The following is a 20,966-nucleotide window of genomic DNA, read 5'->3' as shown; positions in this document are numbered from 1 at the left end:
TATTATTTTATTTTGTGAAGTGGAGCCTTACCTTTGAACTTCCAGATCGTCTTAATATTTGCGCCTTTCTGAGGACTCTGGAAAGACGGTTTGGGGCTGAAGTGATCGATTCTTTTGAACTTCTAATGAAGGTTTTTGCCTGAGAAATTCCTTTTTTTTTTTTTAAATCCACCCAAACATTTGGAAGCATCCCTGTGTCCTCTCCCTACAGAGCTCCAAAGGTTTTCAGGCTTTCTCCCTTGTCCCAGATCTCTGCTGTGAAGAGCTTAATACAAGGGTAACAAAAAATAGATAGGAAAGCAGGAAAGGCAGGAAGAGAACTGCAATCAGAGTATGTCGTGGAGAAGGAGAATAGCAGGAATACCAAAGCGTTAAGTAGATTAAACATGGGCACAATCTGATGGGTCCCAGTAATCGGAACAGTTTTTCTTCTATACATAAACAACGGTAAAGTGCCTATACAATGCTACAGATCACAATGCCTGGGGTTTCACGCCCACTTTGTCCAGGAATCACTGGCTGCACACGGTGCTAATCTGGGTTACCTAGGGAGGTGGTGGAATCTCCATCCTTAGAGGTTTTTAAGGCCCAGCTTGACAAAGCCCTGGCTGGGATGATTTAGTTGGTGTTGGTCCTGCTTTGAGCAGGGGGTTGGACTAGATGACCTCCTGAGGTCTCTTCCAACCCTGATATGCTATGATTCTATGAATCTGTGGCAAATCAGGCCCCAAACGGCAGGAGGGAAGGCCATCTGGGGGGTTTGTTTACTCATTTGTTCCCCCCACCACCATGTCGTTTTTCAGCGGCACGACAGAACTGATGTTTATAGGTATCATTACATGTGAAAAATCTGTTCCAGGGCCGAGTGGCGCTGCTGGGAATGTGCAGCAGATTGCAGTTTAATGAGCTGATTAAAACATGTTTAAAGATACACTAACAAAAACCCACCCTCAGCTTCCAGCCCTACAATTCATCCCATGGCCACCGGAGGTGCTGGTGCCAGGGGCCTATGCCTCGTAACTCTTGCTGCAGGGGCTTGTTAGTGGCTACCAATTTGTCAGGCCTTCAAGGCAGCGTTAGCCTGAGCAGGCTTGGGTAAGGAGCAAAAACCCCCCACAAGGGAACCTTCCCAAAAGGGTGGTTTCAGCCAATTCACCTGCATAACAGACCCCTTGTGGGTGGCCACCCAGGAACCTGGCAACCTTGAGAGCAGAGTCAGGGAATAAGCATTCTAATTCCAGCTGGCGCAGAAATTCGCTATGAGGTTTTGGACAAGTCACTCATTTGTTTTGGTGCTGTAGTGCCTAGAGGCTACACTCTGGGTTCAGCCCTATACTATACATACCTATAATGAAAAGACAGCCTCTGACCCTATCTAAATAAGAGGTGAGAGGCGTCAGGTAGAAACAACTGCTGGAGGTGGCCACAAGGTAACAGTGAGACGACTGCAATTGGACATAATGAGCAGTGATCACACCCCATGGTGGGGAGGGCTTTCTGAGGGCCTCAGTTTCCCCATCTATTGATGCAAGATCATAAATGCTTCCTAATCTCTTATGGACAGGGCCCCTTAGATGCAATTGCAACATATTATTCCTGCTGGTTGCTTGTTATTTTTATCTCGGGTTGTGAGTCAGGCCTGAAGCCAGACCCCGCCTCTTCCCTACAACAGCTCCATCCCCACCCAATCCTCCAGATACTTTTGAGAAACTCTAGAGTCACATCTGAATTCTAAGGGGATAAATACAGCATTGTACCTTGACTGTGTGATGAAGCCCCTTGACTACATCCTGAAGGGCAGGTGTTCATGTCCTGCTTGATCTGCCACTGAAAAGCCACTTCCAGGTGACCAAGGTGCAAAATGGGTGCCCATTCCCTTGGATTATGGCTGTCAAAAGCACTTGGCTGTGATGCTGCCCACTCCCTTGTGTCCCTTGCTCTGAAACTGAAAAAATGGTTATTAACCTTTCGTAACTGTTGTGCTTCGAGATGTGTGTTCACATCCATTCCAATGAAGATGTGTGCTCGCCCTGAGTACTGCCGCTGGAAAGTTTTTTCCCCTCAGTGGCATCCGTTGCGTTGGCTCTGGTGTGCCCTGGAGTTGTGCTCTCATAGAGTCAGTATAAAGGGCCCTGCAGGCACTCAAAGAAGAACAGGTTTGGAGGACTTTGACACCCTGAGCTGGGGTTTTTACGGTGGATAATGGCATTGGAGAATAGAAGGGTTGAAAGCTCAGAGGTATTCATTCATTCCTTTCCCATTAGAGGACGGGATTTTTGTACTCAGCAAATAATGTTCTTGCACCAGTAGCAAATGTCAAACGCTTATCGTGGGCCAGGGAGTGGTGAGCACTTTGAACAAGTCAGCGGAAAGGGCAGGAGCTCCGTTTAAAGGCTAAGCTGACTCATAGCAAATGTCAGCACTCGGCTAGGGGGAGAAGGGCCCGGCCTCTGGGAGAACCATGTTCACACATAGCAACGGAATCACAAAGCCCTATGGCCTGCACCGGGCTGGCTGCTTCTTGGAGCCTGCAAGGGTTTTCCAGAGAGCAAATCTAGCTCAACCTTTCTTTAAGCTTGTCACATCTACGGTAGCATGGCCATTTGTGCCACCTAGTATGCTGGGCAGCAGGGGGGGGGGGGGAGGGGGTTGGAGAATGAGGTTTTCAAAGCTGCTGAAGGCATCTAGACACCAGTTCCCTTTGGTGTCGTTGAACAGCTCAGCCTGAATAGTCGAAGTCGGGTGCAAATGCTGCCTAGACTCAGAAGTCATGTCTACACTGGATCTGGAGGGGTTCTTTCCACCACAGGTCACCATCCCCGCTGTAGTGCTGACAAAGCTAGCACTAAAAACAGCAGCATTGCCATGGCTGCGTGGCACTGAGAGGGGCTAGCCACTCTGAGTACGCCCCTAAGGTTTCACCCAGGCTTGTACATGGGGCGTCTGACCCCTCTGGCTGCTCACACCATCCCATCTACATGGCTTTTTGGAAATGGCTCCTTCAGCTCCAGTGTAGACATACCCTTAGGTGAACAAAGTTTGCAGCATAAAGCAATGGAAAGTCAAGCCAGCTGAAAAATTAAATCCCTGAAAAATTTCATCTTGCAGGGGTCGAAACTGATGCTAATTTTTTTTTATCTGATTTTTTTTTTAATTAAAAGACACAAGGTGGGTGAAGTAATATCTTTCATTGGACCAACGTCTGCTGGGAAGACTCCTCAGAGCTTGTCTTCTGGCCCAGACCTGAAGAAGAACTTGGTAGAGCGCAAAAACTTGTCTCATTCACCAGCAGATGTCGGTCCACTAAACAGTATTACCTCACTCACCTTGTGTGTCTCTCTCTCATTTCCTGGGATCAGCAGGGCTCCAACGACTCCGCAAACAACAATGGAAGCAAGCCACTTTATTTTAATCAAAAATGTTCTTGAAAGAGTTTGTTGCAGCACTTTGACTTGCAAAAAGCAGCCCCACTCACGCACCCAAACATGAGATCGGGGAGCAAACAATTTCTAGCGATTCTGAAAAATGTTTATAATAAAAAAGCGACTACAAAAATGTCACAGAAACACATTGCTAAAGTTGATGACTTTTCATTGAAAAACAAATTTTGTCAAAAGGCCTTTTTTTTTTTTTTACACAAATAATACAAAAAAAAATACACCTTTTGACAAGCTCAGGTGGAAAGGACTTTAGTCCAGACATGCAATATGGTGTCAGCTTTGCCCTCCTGCTCAATTGTCACATGGTATTAAGCCGATGGGGTCAAAGTGAGTCTGGCACATTGGCTAGTGCACAAGGACTGTGTCGCCCGTGAGGTCCTTGCACTCAGGCGCCGCAGGGGCCTCTGTGCAAAGGCAGAGCAGCGGTGCCCCACTTGTCTCCTTCCACAACCGAGAACGAGTAAGGCTAAGGGGACCAACCATGGCCCACTCTTTAAGGCTTAACACTGAGGCTGTCCCCCAGGAGGGACTGTGTCTACATGGGCATGTCCACACTGCAAGTGGAGGTGTGATTGCAGCTCAGGTAGCCATGCCTCAGCTAGCTTTAAGTTAGCTAGTTTGGTCACCAATAGCAGTGAAGCTGCAGGATACATCCCCAGGCTCCCCTCATAGATCATAGAATACCAGGGTTGGAAGGGACCTCAGGAGGTCATCTAGTCCAACCCCCCCTCAAAGCAGGACCAATCCCCAGGCAGATTTTTGCCCCAGATCCCTAAATGACCCCCTCAAAGATTGAACTCACAACCCTGAGTTTAGCAGGCCAATGCTCAAACCACTGAGCTATCCCTCCCCCCTGCACCCATACACACAGGTGGCTAGCCTGTGCTGCTGCGGCTTCACTGCTACTGGTCCGTGAGGTAGCCAGATCAAAGCTAGATTGGGTATGTCTACATGTGCTGCAATCACTCCTTCAGGTGCAGTGTAGACATACTCCAGGAGCTCCCTCCGAGGTTGAATGGCTCACTTCCCTATTCAGGGCTCTGCCATGTTTTAGCCCATGATGTTTTTGTACATTGCCTGGACTGTTGTTAATGCCCAAAGTGGAACTCAGAGTCAGTTGTTTCCAAAATATGAGACACGCTTTCCTTGGAAAGGGAGTGCCACTTGTGGCCAGAATTCCATGTGGGAAACATCATGGCTAAGGTTTGTCAGGAAGCACTCCACACCAAGCACCTAAAGTGTGATTCGCCTTTACCCTCTGCCATGCATCAGTAAGGGGATGCCAGTGAGCTAAAGCAAACGTAGGCTGAACACCAGGCAGTGTTTCCTAATGGTGGCAGAGCCCCATTAGTTTCCCAAGAGACATGGTGAAAGCTCCATTTCTGGGGTCATGTGAAACCAGGCTGCAAAAACCCGGGAGACTACATGGGAGGGAAATCTCCAGCAGTGGTCGGGGTGGGGAAGATGAAGTAGATGCACTAGTTTCTGTAACAGCATCTATTTGCAACCGGCCGACATTCTGTGGGGATAGGGTGACATGTCATGGCAAAGCGTGAGAGCAGCAGTTTCTCTTGGAAAAATCTCGTCTTCGTACCTGTCCTCCTTTTATGTTCATGATCCTAGCCACCCAGTACTACCTGTAGCTACAGCAGACCAAGTCAGGAGCTTTTCCAGGAGCCGTGTATTTTACAGCGCTGTGATGCTGAGGAAGAACGACTGTTGGAAGGCAATTCAGCAGAATCTGACATCTTTGCTCAGGGCTGGACTAGCAGGCGGTGCAGCAAGTAGGTCAGTTACAATGTGCACTGACAGAGCTGCGTGGAGGCCTAGGACTGGGTTAGCATGCAAAATACAGACTATGACGCAAAGGACTGACATGCTATCACTACATGGAGCCACTAGAGGCCTGAACAAAGAGACATCAGCAGGTGGATTCAGCGGAGATGGCTTCTTTCAGCGCTGTTTTGTCAGAAAGCTGTGTTAATGAATAAGGAAGCTGAAGGAGAGGCAGTGTTGCCTAGTGGACAGAGCATTGGGTTGAGACTGTGGCCTGGTCTACACTGGGGGGGGGGGGAATCGATCCAAGATACGCAACTTCAGCTACAAGAATAGCGTAGCTGAAGTCGACGTATCTTAGATCCACTTAGATTGTGGATCTTCACGTCCTCGCAGTGCGGGATTGACGGCCGCCGCTCCACCGTCGACTCCGCTTCCGCCTCTCGCCCTGGTGGAGCTCCGGAGTCGATGGGGAGCGTGTTCGGGGATCGACATATCGCGTCTAGACGAGATCTGATACATCGATCCCCGCTAGATCGATCACTACCTGCCGACCCGGTGGGTAGTGTAGACGTACCCTTAGGCAACCTGGGTTGTATTCCCAGCTCTGCCACTGAACTGCTGGGTGACCTTGGGTAAGTCATGATACTGCCCTGTATCTCAGTTTCTCCATCTGTAATATAGGCCTAATGATACTGACCTCCTTTGTGAAGCATTCCGAGATCTATGGATGCCTCAGCTCTGTGGTATGACAGTGTTGCAGGTCAGGATTGAGGTGCACTGGCAGAGCTGGGTTTGGAGTGAATGTGAGTTGATTAATACACAGCCCTTCAAATTGACTTTCCAGCTAGCTTCCCCTTTGTGTCACACTTATGTTTTGCCTTTGAATATAAAATACCATACATGTTCAGCAGCAGGGCCGGCTCTGGCTTTTTGGCCGCCCCAAGCAAAAAAAAAAAAAAAACCTGCGGCACGGCCGGAGCGCGGGTGCAGGGGGACCGGCTCCGGCTGGGGGGGGGGGGGGGAGGGCAGGGAGAGGGGGCGGGCGGGAGAGAGAGGGGGGCGGCCAGGGCTACAGCGGGGGCGCTGCCACGCGGCCCCTCCCGCTGCGCCGCCTCCTGCCGCCTGCCGCGAGGGCTCCGGTTGGCGGGGAAGGAAGGAAGAGGACTGCCCTGCAGGGCACTCTGGTTCTCCGCGCCGCCTACAGGGTGGCCGGAGCGGAACAAGAACAAAAAAACCAAAAAACCAAAACAAACAAACAAACAAAAAGCGGCCGTGCCGCCCTAGGATTGGGCAGAATGCCGCCTCCAACAATCTGCCGCCCCAAACACCAGCTTGCTCAGCTGGTGCCTGGAGCCGGCCCTGTTCAGCAGGTTGGTTTTGCTTGCAAGAAATACACCAGTGTTTGCAACAAAAGAAACTATTTATTTGGAATATGCATTACCAGTACAAATCAGGAGACTGTAAAACCTACACCTTGTTAGTAACATTATAGAACATAAAAGTTTCAGTTGGGGTCAAAAAGACATAGGCCTTTGTCTTTACAGAAGCAGAAAAGCTTAAAGTTTCAAAACCAAGTCACAGCAGAGTCTTTTTAGGTTTTATAATCGGAATCCATTAGGAAAAAAAAAAAGCAAAGCAAAGGAAAAACAATTCAGAACAACTGGAACATTTTTACAAGAAGAAAAGGTTTGCAATGAGAATTTTTTTTAAAAAAACCCTGCAATGTCTGATTTATATTTTAATAATTATAACACTAATGTGAGTGTGAAAGCAAAAGTATTCTAGGAAGCTTCAAGATAAAAAGCAAAAACAACCAGTGATGTGAAAAGTTGAGGGTTTTTTTGGACCTCTTTAAAAGAAAAAAAGGTTTAATGGTTTTATAAACCTCTCTCCTTGAAGTGTGACCTTTAACTGTATCATTTTCAGGAGGTAACTGGAGTTTTATTTTCCTTTATCATGCTAACTACGTCTGCCTTCCAAATACAGCCCTCTGGTTCTACAAACAGTTATACACGTGCTTAACTTTCTGCATGGGAGGTGGCCCGGTAAAATCAGTCACCTCCTCCTGATGCATGTAAATTTAAGCACATGTGTAAGTGGTCACAGGATTGGAGGCCACAGGCCCAGCTCTTACTCATCTCCAAACTTCCTGTCCAGTTCATGCACTGATGAAAGTGTGTTCTACCTTAGCGTCTGATCCAAAGCCCGCTGGAGGTACGTGGAATTCTTTTCCTAGGACAGTCATACTGGTCCAGACCCACGATCTGTATAATCCAGTATCCTGTCTCCAACAGTGGCAAGCAAGGGATGCTTCAGAGGAAGGTGCAAGAAACTCCACAATAGGCAGATGTGGGATGACCTCCCTCCCTCCTCCCGGCCCATGAAGGGCTCATCCTGAGCCTAATAGAGATTGGTTTAATTCCTGAAACAGGAGTTTTTTCTCTCCCTTCCAATACTCTTTATTAGCATTGTAACTCTAGATATCCCTGTTATCCATATAAATCTTCAACTCCTTTTTGAATCTTGCTATATTCTTGGCCTCGGTGACATTGTGTGGCAATGAGTTCCAATCTAATTGCACGCTGTGTGAAAAAGTATTTCCATTGACGTCAGTAGGCTTTGGATGAGTTCCTAACTGAGTTTAGATCAGGCGATGAGGAAATGGGGAAGCTTCTCAATACACAATAGAGAGAAAAAAAACTCCACACCAATTCTAACAAGGTGATCAAAAGAGGAGGATCCATTTATTCAAAATATTGATGTAGTCTATGGTAACAGCCAAAGTTCTGGAGTGATATTTTTGTAAACATCCGTGTTTTGGGCCAGTGCTTTTAGACCTGATCCGAAGTTCACTGGAGCCTTTCATTGGCTTTAATGAGGTTTGGATCAAGCCCTAAGAGAAGCAGCAAGTTTTTGCTGGGATCAATCATGAAAAGGAAAGCAAACCCCTATCATTTGATAGTGCTCAGAAAGAAACTGCCAGCTGCACTGTGAAAGGCTGGGCCTGCTACAATTTGAAAAGGTTGAGCTCAGAGACTAAGTCTTGCATTTCACAGGGGCCCTGATTCAAGAAAGCATTTAAGTATGAAGTCCATCCCTATTCAGCAAAGCAGTTCAGCCTGGGATTTTCAACAGCACTTAAGACAGAGATGCAACGGGATCTGGGTGCTGAACAACCTTAAATTCCTTTGAAACATCCTAACGTTTAGCAAGTGCTTAACTTTCACCATGTGCTCAGTTGAGCGTAACTGCACTTAAGCACATGCTGAAAAGCTTTGCTAAGTAGGTGTGGTTTGGGGTCCATAGCTAAATCTTGCACCTGCAAGTGCTCATCCCTTTGCCGAAGCACTCAGCACCTAGCAGAATGAGTGTCTTGGCCCACACCATGGCACTTAGGCCCTGCTCTACAAAGGTATGTAGGCTCATAACTTCCACTGAACTTGAGCAAGCGAGCCCAAGATCAGCAATGTTTGAATTTTCAGGGAGGGGAAACAGGGTGAAGTCCTTTCAGAGCAGATCTGATTCCATGAGAAAAATCAAACCAAAAAATGGATTTTTGCCAATTAAGCTTTTCACATCACCTTGAATATACATCAAAAGTGGAGGAAGGGAAGTTTACAAGGCCATAGTCCTGGACAATTTAAAAATAATAATAATAATAATCATAATCATCATCATCATAATTGCCCCTGAAAGGGAAAAAACAGGAACGCAAAACAAAAAGAAAATGTAATTAACTGGGTCTCAACGTTAATAAACATAAAGTGTTAGAATGTACCTATTATGCTCACTATTCCAACCATTTTTTTTTAAGTTTTACAAAATGAATTACTGTCACTTTTTAAACATTGTGTAAGAGGAAATGAGTGTGCACAACTCTACAGTTTTCTAGCATTCTTGAACTAATTCACAAATGCGAGAAAATTAAAAACAAAATAAAATTAAAAAAACATGGAAAAAAACCAAACCAAAAGAGAAGATGAATGTAGGTAGTTTGGTATTATAAACTATACAGGAATGAAGCGCTTTTTGCCACAGAAAGAACTGGAGTGGAAATTCTTCCCCGTTCACTTTTGCGTGCTATGAGGGTCATTTTTAATTTTTTTTTATTATAAACACTATTAAATTCAGACTGCTTTTTTGGTTTTTTTCCTTTATCTGAATATACAAGAACATTCATTATCAAATGTTCATTATCATCAATGCTACAAAGAACAAGACACAAATCGCAAGAAACAATGGAAAATGTTAATAAAGCTGAAAGAATCATCAAGGTTTTTTTTTATTTTTATTTTTTTTTTTATTTTTTTTTAATTTTCTGCAGGTTTTTTTGTTTTTGTTTTTTATTTTTGTTTCATTTTGTTTTTTTTTGTTTTTTGGTATCGAAGTTAGGATTTTCTGGGCAGAAAAAAGAAAAAAAAATCAAAGTTTGTGAGAAAAAGGCAACCGACCAGTCAGCAACAACAACAAATGTAAAAGGAATGAAAAAGGAAACCGAAAAACGTGACGCATTAAATACCATAAAGGAGTCAATGTCATGCCGTGGGGAATGGGAGAATGAGAGGGAGATAACTGTAGGGAGGATAAATGCAGCTCCAGCTAACTGCTTCCGAGGACTGGTCCCTGCTGCACTGGAGGTGGATGGCACGCAATTCGATTCTCAAGCAGACCAGGGATCGCCAGGGGCAGGTTGCTTTATGTTGGCATGGCTTTAAATCTGTTTATCAAATGATTCATTTTCAAGAGGTACCATCACAGCTGGCTCTGCAGACGGCCCTTACACCTACGTGGAGGCCTCTTCATTTCACTGAGGCACCATGCAGGCAGTGGGGTGTGTGTGGGGGGGTCCACCTGTCTAGAGCCAGTCACAGGATCTGGACCACAGACCCCACTCCAGCAAAGCACTTAAGCACATGCTGAACTGTAAGCCCATAAGCACTCCCATTTGCCAACTGAAATCACTGACTTCAACAGGACTGGTCACATGCTTCAAGTTAAGCATGTGCTTAAGTTCTTGGATAGACCAAGGCCCTAGGCTGTGATGTAGCCAAGACACCATATTGGGAGAACATCTGGGGGGTGATTTGGTGTTTGTGTGTGTATCACCTAGCTACGAGGTGAGAGAGAATACGTGATGGCGGGATGCGGTATAAAAGCTTTACAGACACAGGTGTGGGATGGGACGCCGCTCGACTGGCAGCATCATGCGCTATCCCAGTCAGTCCAAGGATAGCACGCTACCCCATCATGTGTCCTATACATGCTGAGTAGGGATGGTCTAGACAATTTTTAAACGCTTAGGACCGAATGGGGCAATTTACTCCCACTGGTGAGTAGTTACAACGATGAATAACAATGAACTAGAATGCAGGGACTACTTGTGGGAGTAACTGCTTACCATTGTGGGTAAAGTGGGGGGGTAGGGGCCCTCACATGTTGGACCTTAATTGGGACTAATTTTTGTACCCCTCCACCTCTAAACCTGGGTGTCTCAGCACCACTGCTGACTGGAAAATTGTAGGAAGAAAGCGAGAGAATTTGTTGGCCATTTTTTGTCCAAGTTTCTAAAAAGCTTTGAATCTAACTGTACAAGACTCGGGGGCGGGAGGGAGATCTAAGTATCTACATTTTAGAAACCTACACAATCCAGTCAAATTAGCTCATCTATTTAAAAAATAGGCACAAATTTCAAAGCCAATACGTTGGAGCCTCCCAGGGTTATTAGCAAGTGGTGTACATCCTGTTGGTAAGTTGGGACCTTCCCATTTCAACAGAATCATGCTCCCAATTCTAGCTTTTGCAGGGGCTCAGTATCTCAAGGCCATAAACTCTTGCGGGACTGTTTATTGCCCATGTCTGGCCTCAAACCAATCTACATTTTTGTCAGTGGAGGGATGGCTATTTTTCTGGCAGAGCTTTGATTTCAAATGGCGGCTACTTGAAGCAGCTCAATAATTGCACTACACTAATACTGGAATTGGTAGAAAAAAAGCCAGTGGAGGTCAGTGGCCAGAGTGCAGGTGATATGCTCAAAGGTGCATGGATAGATACTGATGATCACATGGCTCTGCAATTTAGCACATTTAGCAATTTATGCATAATTAACCCCCATACAGAGATCCTCTTAAGACTTAGACTTTGAGACACTCTCACGCATGTCTAGCTTGATGCTTCTGAGATCAATGGGACCACTGCACGTATGTGTTTTCAGGCTCAGGGCTGTAGTTCATAAAAGAGAAGATGGGGCATATATTCATAACATCCCGCCCATTAAAGGCAACAATTCCCTCCCATTGCACAAGCAGCACTTTAAATGCAGGCTGCCCTCCTGCCCAGGAGGGCTTGCCGCCAGAGCTGCCCTGCTTTATGTTCACCCATTTGAAATGCCACCCTCACACCAGAGAGGCCTCCAGCTGAAGACAAAGATCAATCTATTTTAACTCTGTTGCAAAAGTTACTGTTGGCTGTATTCTTCCCTCCTTATCTCATTTTGTTTTGTTAGTGTGCAATGGAACGTTCCACTAGGAATAAACCCCGGCTCCTTCTTGGCCAATCAGGAGCCCCTCCTCCCTACAGCTGACCAAGCGCTGCAGGAGAACCAACCCTGGGACCAAACCCTCCTGCTACAAAATGCTGAAAGTTCCTGGCTGCCGATTGGCTGGGTGGAATGTTACATGATTTATTTTAGTACTTATGTCACATCTTAGATTCACAAAAAGGTGCGGGACTGAAACTAGCCCCTTAATTTGAAAGAAATCCCCAAACTAGAAAATTATTTAGTTTATGGGGCATTTTCCCCCCTGACAAAAACAGACCTGGTTTATTAATAGCTACTGAAAGTATCCAGTCCATTCAACTTATGTATTGACTGTGTGCATCCATCTCTTCCCTCACCCTTCAGTCTTCACTGCTCATCTGCTTGGCTATAAGGAACATTCATGCCTGCTAATTCACAGGATGCTATCTGAACACCTTTTAAGGGCTAAATTGTACCAATGGGTACATGAGCCTGTTTCTCACTGTAATTGCAGAAGGGGCACCCCAGAGCCCATCCAGCCCCCCAGCAGGTAGGCATGCACACCCCCTCAGAACACAACAAGGGCCAGGCCTGGCTTGCTTTTCAAACCCAGTGCAATGCTCTCAGTGCTAACATCATAAGTGTCGTGCAAATCGGCCCCATCAATCGCTCATCGGTGTTTCTGCAGTGCTTTGATTGGGTAAAACTATAAGTGCTAAGTGTTAGCATTACAGACGCCCACAGTTTCTCACTCACTGCTCTCTGCTGTTTCCTTCCTAGAAGTACCATGATGCAAAGAATATTGGCTATTTTTGGTTCCTTCGCACACTGGCAAATGCCATGTGTGTTTGCTGCAGAGCTGAACGGCTGGTGTTTGGGGTCTGAGGCAAAGTACAGTGGCAGAGGGAAGGGTTAGCGTTTGCTGTTTACACCTGTTTGCAAGCACAATGTCCTGGTACCTTTTGAAAGCAAGGAGAGCCCCAGCAGAGGAGTTTTGCTCCCTTTTCCTACACCCCTGGCAGCACTGGGAATGCATTTATCCGCCCTGTCACTGGAAATGCCCTGGGGGTGACTCACTGAGGTTTTGGGATCGCTTCGGAAAAGGAAAGCGTCCTGTTAGCTCTGTCCCCAGAACCAGAAGAGTGGTGAAGCAGCAGCAGAAGAGAGAGCGGATGTGAAGTATTCCTGCTAAGAGGTAGTGTGAGCGCAAGAGAAGCTGAAGGAGGTGGGTTGCCTGTTAGCAAAGGAGTGAGGTAAATTTTGGCTCCTCAAAACACCAGCATGGAAATGGACAGATGCTTTTGTTGTTGTTGGTGGGTTTTTTCCCCCCCCCTCTTTAAATTCTTCTAACTGTCGAAAATATCCTTCAGGGAGAAGGTTGGGGCGGGGGTGGTGGCGAGGGAAGAGGTGGCTTCTGCCCAGAAAAGAAAGGGAAAAGAGTATAAAGAAGTGTCCAGATTGGCTGAAAAAAGCATCCCGACAAAGAGAAGAGAAGGCGACTCTTGTTGTGTTTAGCCGATTGGTTCCACCTCCAGTCTGACTGCTTCAGTGTCAGGAGAGCACCCTCCCCTCCCACCCCCGGCCCTGAGTGGGGCTGGGGTCAGCCAGGGATGCGATTTGCTGGGAGATCAGTTGGAGGTATCAGAGTGGACGCTGCCAGGGCCTTCTGTGGGGGAAGTCACTGATGAGGGGGTAGTAGCATCTTGCCAACCTCCATTAGCCTGAGGGAAACAAAGAGCTCAGTCAGTCTCTTTATATCAACAGGACGGCCAAACCCAACGTTCCCTTCTCCCCTACCCCCGGCAGGTTCCTACCATGCTCCAGCCACTTCGCACATGCTGTTATTGCCAAGCAGCTCCATATTACTGGAGACAGAGGGCCCGGCTCATCTTCAGGCACCTCAGTACCTTTAAAAATCTGTCCCTCAGCCCCTTGGTACCTCAGTCCTGCCCCAGGGGGCAACCTGCCCTGAACACCACCTCACAGGCAGACTCCATCCCCACCATTGGCTTTGCTGACCAGAGGCTGCTTCCACTTGCCCGTATTTGCTCAGTACAGGCCCTCAAGCACAGCCACAGACTTGCCTCCCCACCCTGTGCAGCACTTGAGGTGAGAGCAGACTTTGAATGACTGCGTGCCACAACCTCGTGCTGCACAGGGCCGGCGGATGGTGATACCCCCAAATTAACATTTGGTCAATATTTGTCTGTCAAAACCAGAAAACTGGGGTTTCGACTAAACCACCATTTTCACGGAAAGCACTTCTCTCAACATTTTTTGGTCAAAACCCCGAAAACGATCAGTCCAAACCCAAACATTGTCAAATTTTGAGTGAAAAGTTGAAACTTTCCAACCCAAACATTTTGGGCGTGTCTATGCTGGCAAAACTTGGACATCTGGCCCAGTGCAGCTCAAAGCAGAGCGAGACGCTGTATCTCTGCCCTGTTTATAATATTATGATTATTTGTATAAGTCTAGTGTCTAGAAACTCCAGTCCTGGAGCCCTTTGTGCTAGGTGTTGTACGTACGTATGTACGTACACACACACACACACCCCACAAACACAGGAGCAGCACCCAGTGCTGATGTGGGTCGGTCGCCTGCAGGTATAGACACACTTTTTGTGACTGGCTGGCCATCCAAGCAAATCGCCTTCGACTAGGAGGCGGGCTTTGTCTCTCCTCTGTACCTGAAATACATCAGCACATCCTATTGGATGCAGAATCTGATGGGATGGGGTTTGGCAGAGGTGGAGTGCCCTGAGCCATTGCTCCACCTCCCCCTTATCTGGCTCGACCCGTTTCATCACTACCCGCCCAACGGATTGTACTTTCTTTTGTGTGGGTTGCAAAGTTGCCACATACTGCGTGATTTTTCCTATGTAGGAGACATTTTTCAGCCATCAAGTGCAACAGTAAAACTGTCCCTTCATGCATGCGTCCCTGGGTGTGAAACGAAGCCATACACTGAGTTTAAGCTGATGTGGCTTGGAGTGACTCATCGAGCTGGCAGATTCAAGCTGAACTCTAAGGAGGGCTCCAGAAAGCTGGGAGTTGAAGATCAGCGTGTTTCAGGGAAGCATGAGATGCTTGCAAGTCTGGGGAGGCAGTGTGGTGGCAGCAGCTCTCTCTAGGGACTGTTGAGCTGGCCCTTTTCACCTGCGTGAAATTTGCTTTCAAGTTTTTATCATGGTTGCATCATCATCTAGATGCCATCTTAGGATACAGGGGTAAGAGGCCAGATTAAATTCCTGGTTCTGCTAATAGCCTGCTGGCTCCATGGGATACACGTGCAAGGTGATACCTGGAATAGACAGAGGCACCCTCTGAACATGTAAAGAAAAAATCCCAAGCATTCCGAGGTCATTTTGGGGCAGGCACGGCTGCACAGACATGCGCTTTCCATTGGGGAGTGAGGGGAGCTGCCGGGCACCATCAAGCAGGATCAGTATAATCTTGAAATTACATGCAAATTACATTTTAAAATCGGGTTAGACAAACACCTGTCAGGGATGGTCTAGATAATACTTAGTCCTGCCTCAGTGCAGGGGACTGGACTAGAAGACCTTTTCGGATCTGTTCCAGGCCTTATGATTCTATGCTGGCTTTCCAGTCATACTGAAAGACTGTCCCGCATGGAGGGGCTGCCTGGCGTAGGGGGTCAGGAATGAAAAATGGATCCCTTCAGTGGTACCACCTTGATCACCAGTTAAATACCACTGAGGTGGCAGTGACTAAAAGCTGTCACTCTCTGACGGATCTTTGACATCTTTGAGGTTTGGACGCCCACCATCCAGTTTCTAATGGTCAAGTGTCCATGTCAGAAAACCCAGCACCACCATCGAGGGTCTAAAGTGCTTCTCCCCAATACCTCACAGAACCAGGTATCCCCATACACAGGGACAACAGAAAACATGTCACGCTTCCCAAGGCGAGGGTCTCATGGACCCCCATAGAAACTCTCCTTGTGCTGCATCAGGGAGTCACAACCCCAGCTCTCACACCACCTCTTCCTGCGCAGCTTTGGGCTCACCTGGCCAGCTTTGAAAGGGGGATAACAAAGCCTGCCTGCCTCGCAGGGATGTTGGGGGTGGGGATCAGCTAATGCTTCAAAAGATGAAAAGCACCATACTGCTAAAAGTTACGGACTAGCACTGACCAGCCCCCGGCTAACAGCTTCAGCTGAGAAACCAGAGACTCAAGAAAGGCCATGGAAACAGGGTTCCCCTCTCGCCCACCAGACTGGCCCTTCCAGTTGAGGCATGTTGGCATGGCTACGTGGAGAGAACCTGCCCGTGCTTGTCCTCTTCTGGGGTTAACCAGAGGACTCGGCCTGCCTGGCCCCTATTACCAGCACTGAATAGCCTAAGGTGCTATAATGGAGACCTGCTCCTGGGCTGATGCTCCACCATGCCAAGAAAAAGAGACAGAGAGAGCTAGGATGGCAGAAGGGGGAAGTAGCGTAACCGGAGGAGCTGGGTGCACAGCGTGTACGGTAACTACCACGCCCCCTGTGGGGGTAACGATGGAAGTCCTCTCTGGCTGGAAGGATGTGAGGCTGGGTCTTGCTAATGGGCAGCAGTATGAAAGCAGGGAAAGCTGGGAGGAGACAGGGCCCTGACAAAGGGGCTGAGAACCCCTTGGGGAGGAAGAGTATTCTAGACATGAAATTGCTCAGGTCTCTCGTGCCGTTTAAAGGCCAATGGGGTTGTGATCTCTATGGTGAGCACACTCTCAGGAGTAAGCGCCCCCAATCCAGGCTGGCCTAGGGGGCCTCAGGAAATCCCTTTCTATGAAGGAACCAACCCCAGAAAAGGGGCCCTCATGGCTGAACTGGCCCCAGGATCCCAGCGAATCTGTGGCTGGCCCGCAGGACGTGAGCTGTGTCTGATGCTGCGGAATTTGGGATGCTGGCTGACCTTCCTTATTGCCATGTCAACACCCAGGGTAATCCCCCACCTGGCTTTCCTGCGGGTTATTAAGTAGAATAAAAACCACTAACAAGCCACCTCTGAGTGCTCGTTTGTCTTAAAGTGCAATTACCATCTGGGAAAGGACTTTGTGCAATGACCTCCTGGGTTTCTGGATTTATTCTCTCTCAGTGACTCCACAACAAATTCACCCTGTTGGCGAGCAGGAAAACCCCATTGTTCTGTGGGCTGGCACTACAAACGCCATGGTCTCTCTGTTCCTTCCATCAGCAGCCCCAGGGATGCCACAGTCACAGGTTGGCCCATGATCCTGCTGGCTGTTTGCAAAGCAGAGTGGAGCTGTCCCAACTGTATCCCAGGCTGTGGAGTGTCTCTCTTAGGGAGATGATGGATAAAGACATTGTGCTTTTCTAGCCACTGCCACATCATTAGAGTAGGGAAGAGGGACCTGCTACACTACAGGAGACTATGGTAGGAGGAGAAAGGGAACAGAACGTTACCAGCCATTGCTTGGCTGCCGCCTCTCTCCCCTAGCTGCCTGGCTCCTTTGGAGAGAAACAGATGTGCACACAGCCTCCTTACCTCGCTCTGACATTGATTCGATGCTACTTTAATTAATCCTTCCAAATTCCTGCCAGCGCCCAAGTCGGTGGCAGCCGCTGTCCTGTTTACGATATGCCTGAGCCATCTTTCTCTCGCCTCTCCTCCTCTGCACCTACCTCCGTACTTCTCCACTGACGCAGAGAATCCATCACTGCCTGTGACAGCCTGAGCTAGCCTGGTCCTGTATGAAAGTCTCATTTGCAGCCCAGAAATATGATGGGGTGCCCCAAAGTGGCTGATGTCAGCACCAAGCGTGTGTGTCTGCAAACTGGCCATATACCGTTACCACAGCTACCGTGGGCAGAGGTGGGTGGGGTGTGCCTGATTCCCTGCCTAAATCCCTCCAGCAATGGCACGGCTGGGGAGAAATGATCCTAACAGGAGGAAATGCTCCGCAGCCACCAAACACGGGGGATGCATCAGCAGTGTAGGCTACAGAAAGGAGGGACAAACCCAGCCAGACAAACAGCGGCAGACCAAGCTACTCTGTATCAATTGCTACAACAGGCTGTCCATGAAAGAACAGTTTTGTGCAGACGCAGAATACACAGACACACACACACACACACACACACACACACACACACACACACACACACACACTCTGCATACAAAGCCTGTTCGCTCAGACACACTCAGATGGCATACATGTGCGTACCTATACTAGAGCCAGATGGAAATTTTCAGCCAAAACTCCCCTGCCCCAAATATGCAGATTCGGGTCGATGGAAACATTTTGTGGATTTGTGTTGAATTTGCTGAATTGTTTCAGTTGCACCAAAATTCTCAACAAAAACAAAATTTTGATTTTAGTGTTTTCTAAATGAAACAGCTTGATTTTTGGACTTGAAACAACTTTTTTGTTTCAAATTTTACTTCAGTTTTATTTTAAAAAAGGTTAAACTCAGGAAAGAAACAAAATATTTACATGCCACTCCAAGCAACACTTTTCCAAGTTTTTTGGTTCACTGAAAAATTTTCATTTCAGGTCAACCCAAAATGAATTGTTTTAATTTTATTTTTCAGTTCAAACAAAAAAAATATCCCTATTCACAGCTCTAATAGATACTTCCACACGCATATACAGCCTATGGCAGACATTCACTTTGTGTACACATATGCACACACGCACAACGTAGAGGCCTTGTATACAAACACTTGCAGTCCCACTACACTCATACATACATTGACACACACACTCAGCTTAAGGCAGCGGCTTATATTCCCCCTCTGTACACATTCATATATAGACTCACCTGCGGTCACATTGTATACATATACCACACACACTCACACACACACATGCCTCCTCTGCCTGCGGACACCCATCCTCACACTGTGCACCCACAACACGTACACCTATCGACACAAATGCCCAAGGTCAGACAGTAAGCAGGCACCCGCAGTCACTTTTGTCCATACACCACACACAGGGACAGACACACATTGCTGATGGCTTCACGGAAGACACAGCATACGCCCTTACACATCTCTGACCATTGCAAGAGGCAGCAATTACCACAGATTATCAGCCCGACAATGACAGGCTGTGTAAAGAGAGACACTGAGCCAACTCTGCTGCCCGGAGACTGGCATACTCAAGTACACTTAGGACATGAATAGCAATTTACGTGCCATCACTGAGGCACAACCACAATGGCTCTTTTGGCAGCCTCTTATTTTGAAGCCTGTTATTTGTTGGCGTTACAAGCTATAATCACAACAGCAACTTTCAAAACCCTTATCTTCCGTGACGCACCAAATCTATTTCAGAGCCGTAATTGCTATGTCACCAGAGAGTTTGCTGTTTAATGCACTCAAATGCCATTTAGTGTTTGCAGGGTCATTACGGCTATCAGAAAGGGGGAGCGGGGTGGGGGTGGGGGTGTTCAGAACAGACCTACCGTTCCTATTGTGCCTAACTATTTTAAAGGGTTTTTTTTATTCCATCCACTGATGAAACGAGAGAAAATCGTTCAGACAACGAATGCGGTGCTTGGCTATTTGGCTGGTTGGGAAGCCCCCACTTTACTCATGACCGGTAATGGCCTTTATTTCTTAGGATGAAGAAAGAGCTCTTGCCCCCGGGCAGCCTCATAGAGAAGCCCAAGAAAATGTTGATTCATTTTAGGTGCTGTGGCCTTTGGCTATAGCCCGTTTGGTGAGTTATCACCCAGTTGGCTAGCTGTGCCCCCCCACCATGATTGGGAAATGCTGCACCATGATGCGGCTGGTGCCCAGCGACATCAATGGAAAGATGCCCATTGACTTCCATGGAAGATCAAGGCACATGGGATCCAGTGTGCTACAGGTGATGTTTCTCCAGAACCCTGAGCCACTAGCACGGGCAAGTTTGGCTCCAAGGAAGCCCATTAAAACAGTGCCCATTTCAGTGTCACCTTGCATTTGAAAGGGTCTCAAAATGCCTTAGACTAAATGGACGGGGTTCTCCAAAGGGCCCCACAATGGCTATACTCTGCTCTCATTGACAGCTGCAGTAAAAGCCTCACTGGCTTCCCCAGGAGCAGAGTTAGGCTATCGCTGACTGCTTCTGGGAATCCCATAGTGTGCGCGCGCACACACACGCACACACACACACACACACACACACACACAGATATCATGGACTTAAGGTTGCTCGTTGGGTTTTCTCCCAACAACGCAAACTCTAAAAAGTGAGGAAATCACAAGTTCAAACAGTTACAGCCAAAGGAATACCAGTCGCCAAGCATTAGTCTAGGTGACCAGGCCACGTCCCTATCCCATCCTCTAAAGCGCACACAGCCCCATAATCTGTGTCTAGACTCACCCCCTTCCTGGGGGTTGGCTACAGTGGCATCAATCTCAGCCTAAGCTTCCTCCCTGAGTGTTTCCCTCCGGACCTCATCTATCCTTGCTCTTGCCTCCTTTATTATTATTTACTGCTCACATGCAAAGACACAATCCCCTCCCTGGTGAGCTTACAGTCTAAGGCAGGGGTGGCCAACCTGAGCTTGAGAAAGAGCCAGAACTTACCAATGTACATTGCCAAAGAGCCACAGTAATACATCAGCAGCCCCCCCTCCCGCCACCTCCTGCTCGCCGGCAGCCCCGCTGATCAGCACCTCCTCCTCCCTCCTGCCCGCCGCGATCAGCTGTTTCGCAGTGTACAGGAGGCTCTGGGATGGAGTGGGGAGGAGCAAGGGTGTAGCAGGCTCAGGGGAAGGGGCAGGAGCCTTGGGGAAAGGGGTGGAGTGGGGGCAGGGCCTGGGGTTGAGCAGTGGAAAGTTGGCACCTGTAGCTCCAATCCCAGAGTCAGCACCTATGCAAGGAGCTGCATATTAAATTTCTGAAGAGCCACATGCGTCTCCGGAGCCAAAGGTTAGCCACCCCTAGCCTAAGGAGACAGAAGGCATACAACGTGTATAAAGAGAACGCAACACACACACACACACACACACACACTCTCTCTCTCTCTCTCTCTCTCTCTCTCTCTCTGCTGGTTTCCCCTTATATTCCTGATGGAGTTGACAAGCTACACTCGCCTTGATGAGCCAGCCAGCCAGCCATTCAGCAGCCTTACACCGGGGACCACAGCAATGCTACACCCTTGTTTTCACCATTCAAGATCCATCTCCTGAAGTCTCACGCTGCTGCCAGGAGACCTGGACCCTTTGTTAGCTGCTGAGTTTCTGTGTCCTGACTGAGATCCATGATC

At 47.8% G+C, this 20,966-nt stretch overlaps 1 protein-coding gene across 6 annotated transcripts in view; it reads right to left on the bottom strand.

Annotated features, from left to right (window-relative positions):
* Positions 1 to 6,620: 6,620 nt before the first annotated feature.
* The window catches only part of PBX1 (PBX homeobox 1), a 245,912-nt gene continuing 231,566 nt past the window's right edge, over positions 6,621 to 20,966 (bottom strand). For all 6 annotated transcript variants that reach the window (XM_065554577.1, XM_065554576.1, XM_065554579.1 and 3 more), the window contains one exon: positions 6,621 to 13,457. In XM_065554577.1, the coding sequence (XP_065410649.1) occupies positions 13,365 to 13,457 (93 nt within the window). In that variant the 3' untranslated portion in view covers positions 6,621 to 13,364. The remainder of the gene's footprint in view (positions 13,458 to 20,966) is intronic.

Source organism: Chrysemys picta, chromosome 8, assembly GCF_011386835.1.
Source record: "Chrysemys picta bellii isolate R12L10 chromosome 8, ASM1138683v2, whole genome shotgun sequence".
Classification (NCBI taxonomy): domain Eukaryota; kingdom Metazoa; phylum Chordata; order Testudines; family Emydidae; genus Chrysemys; species Chrysemys picta.
The sequence above is the reverse complement of the archived record's forward strand: the minus strand, read 5'-3'. Positions and strand labels throughout refer to the sequence as shown.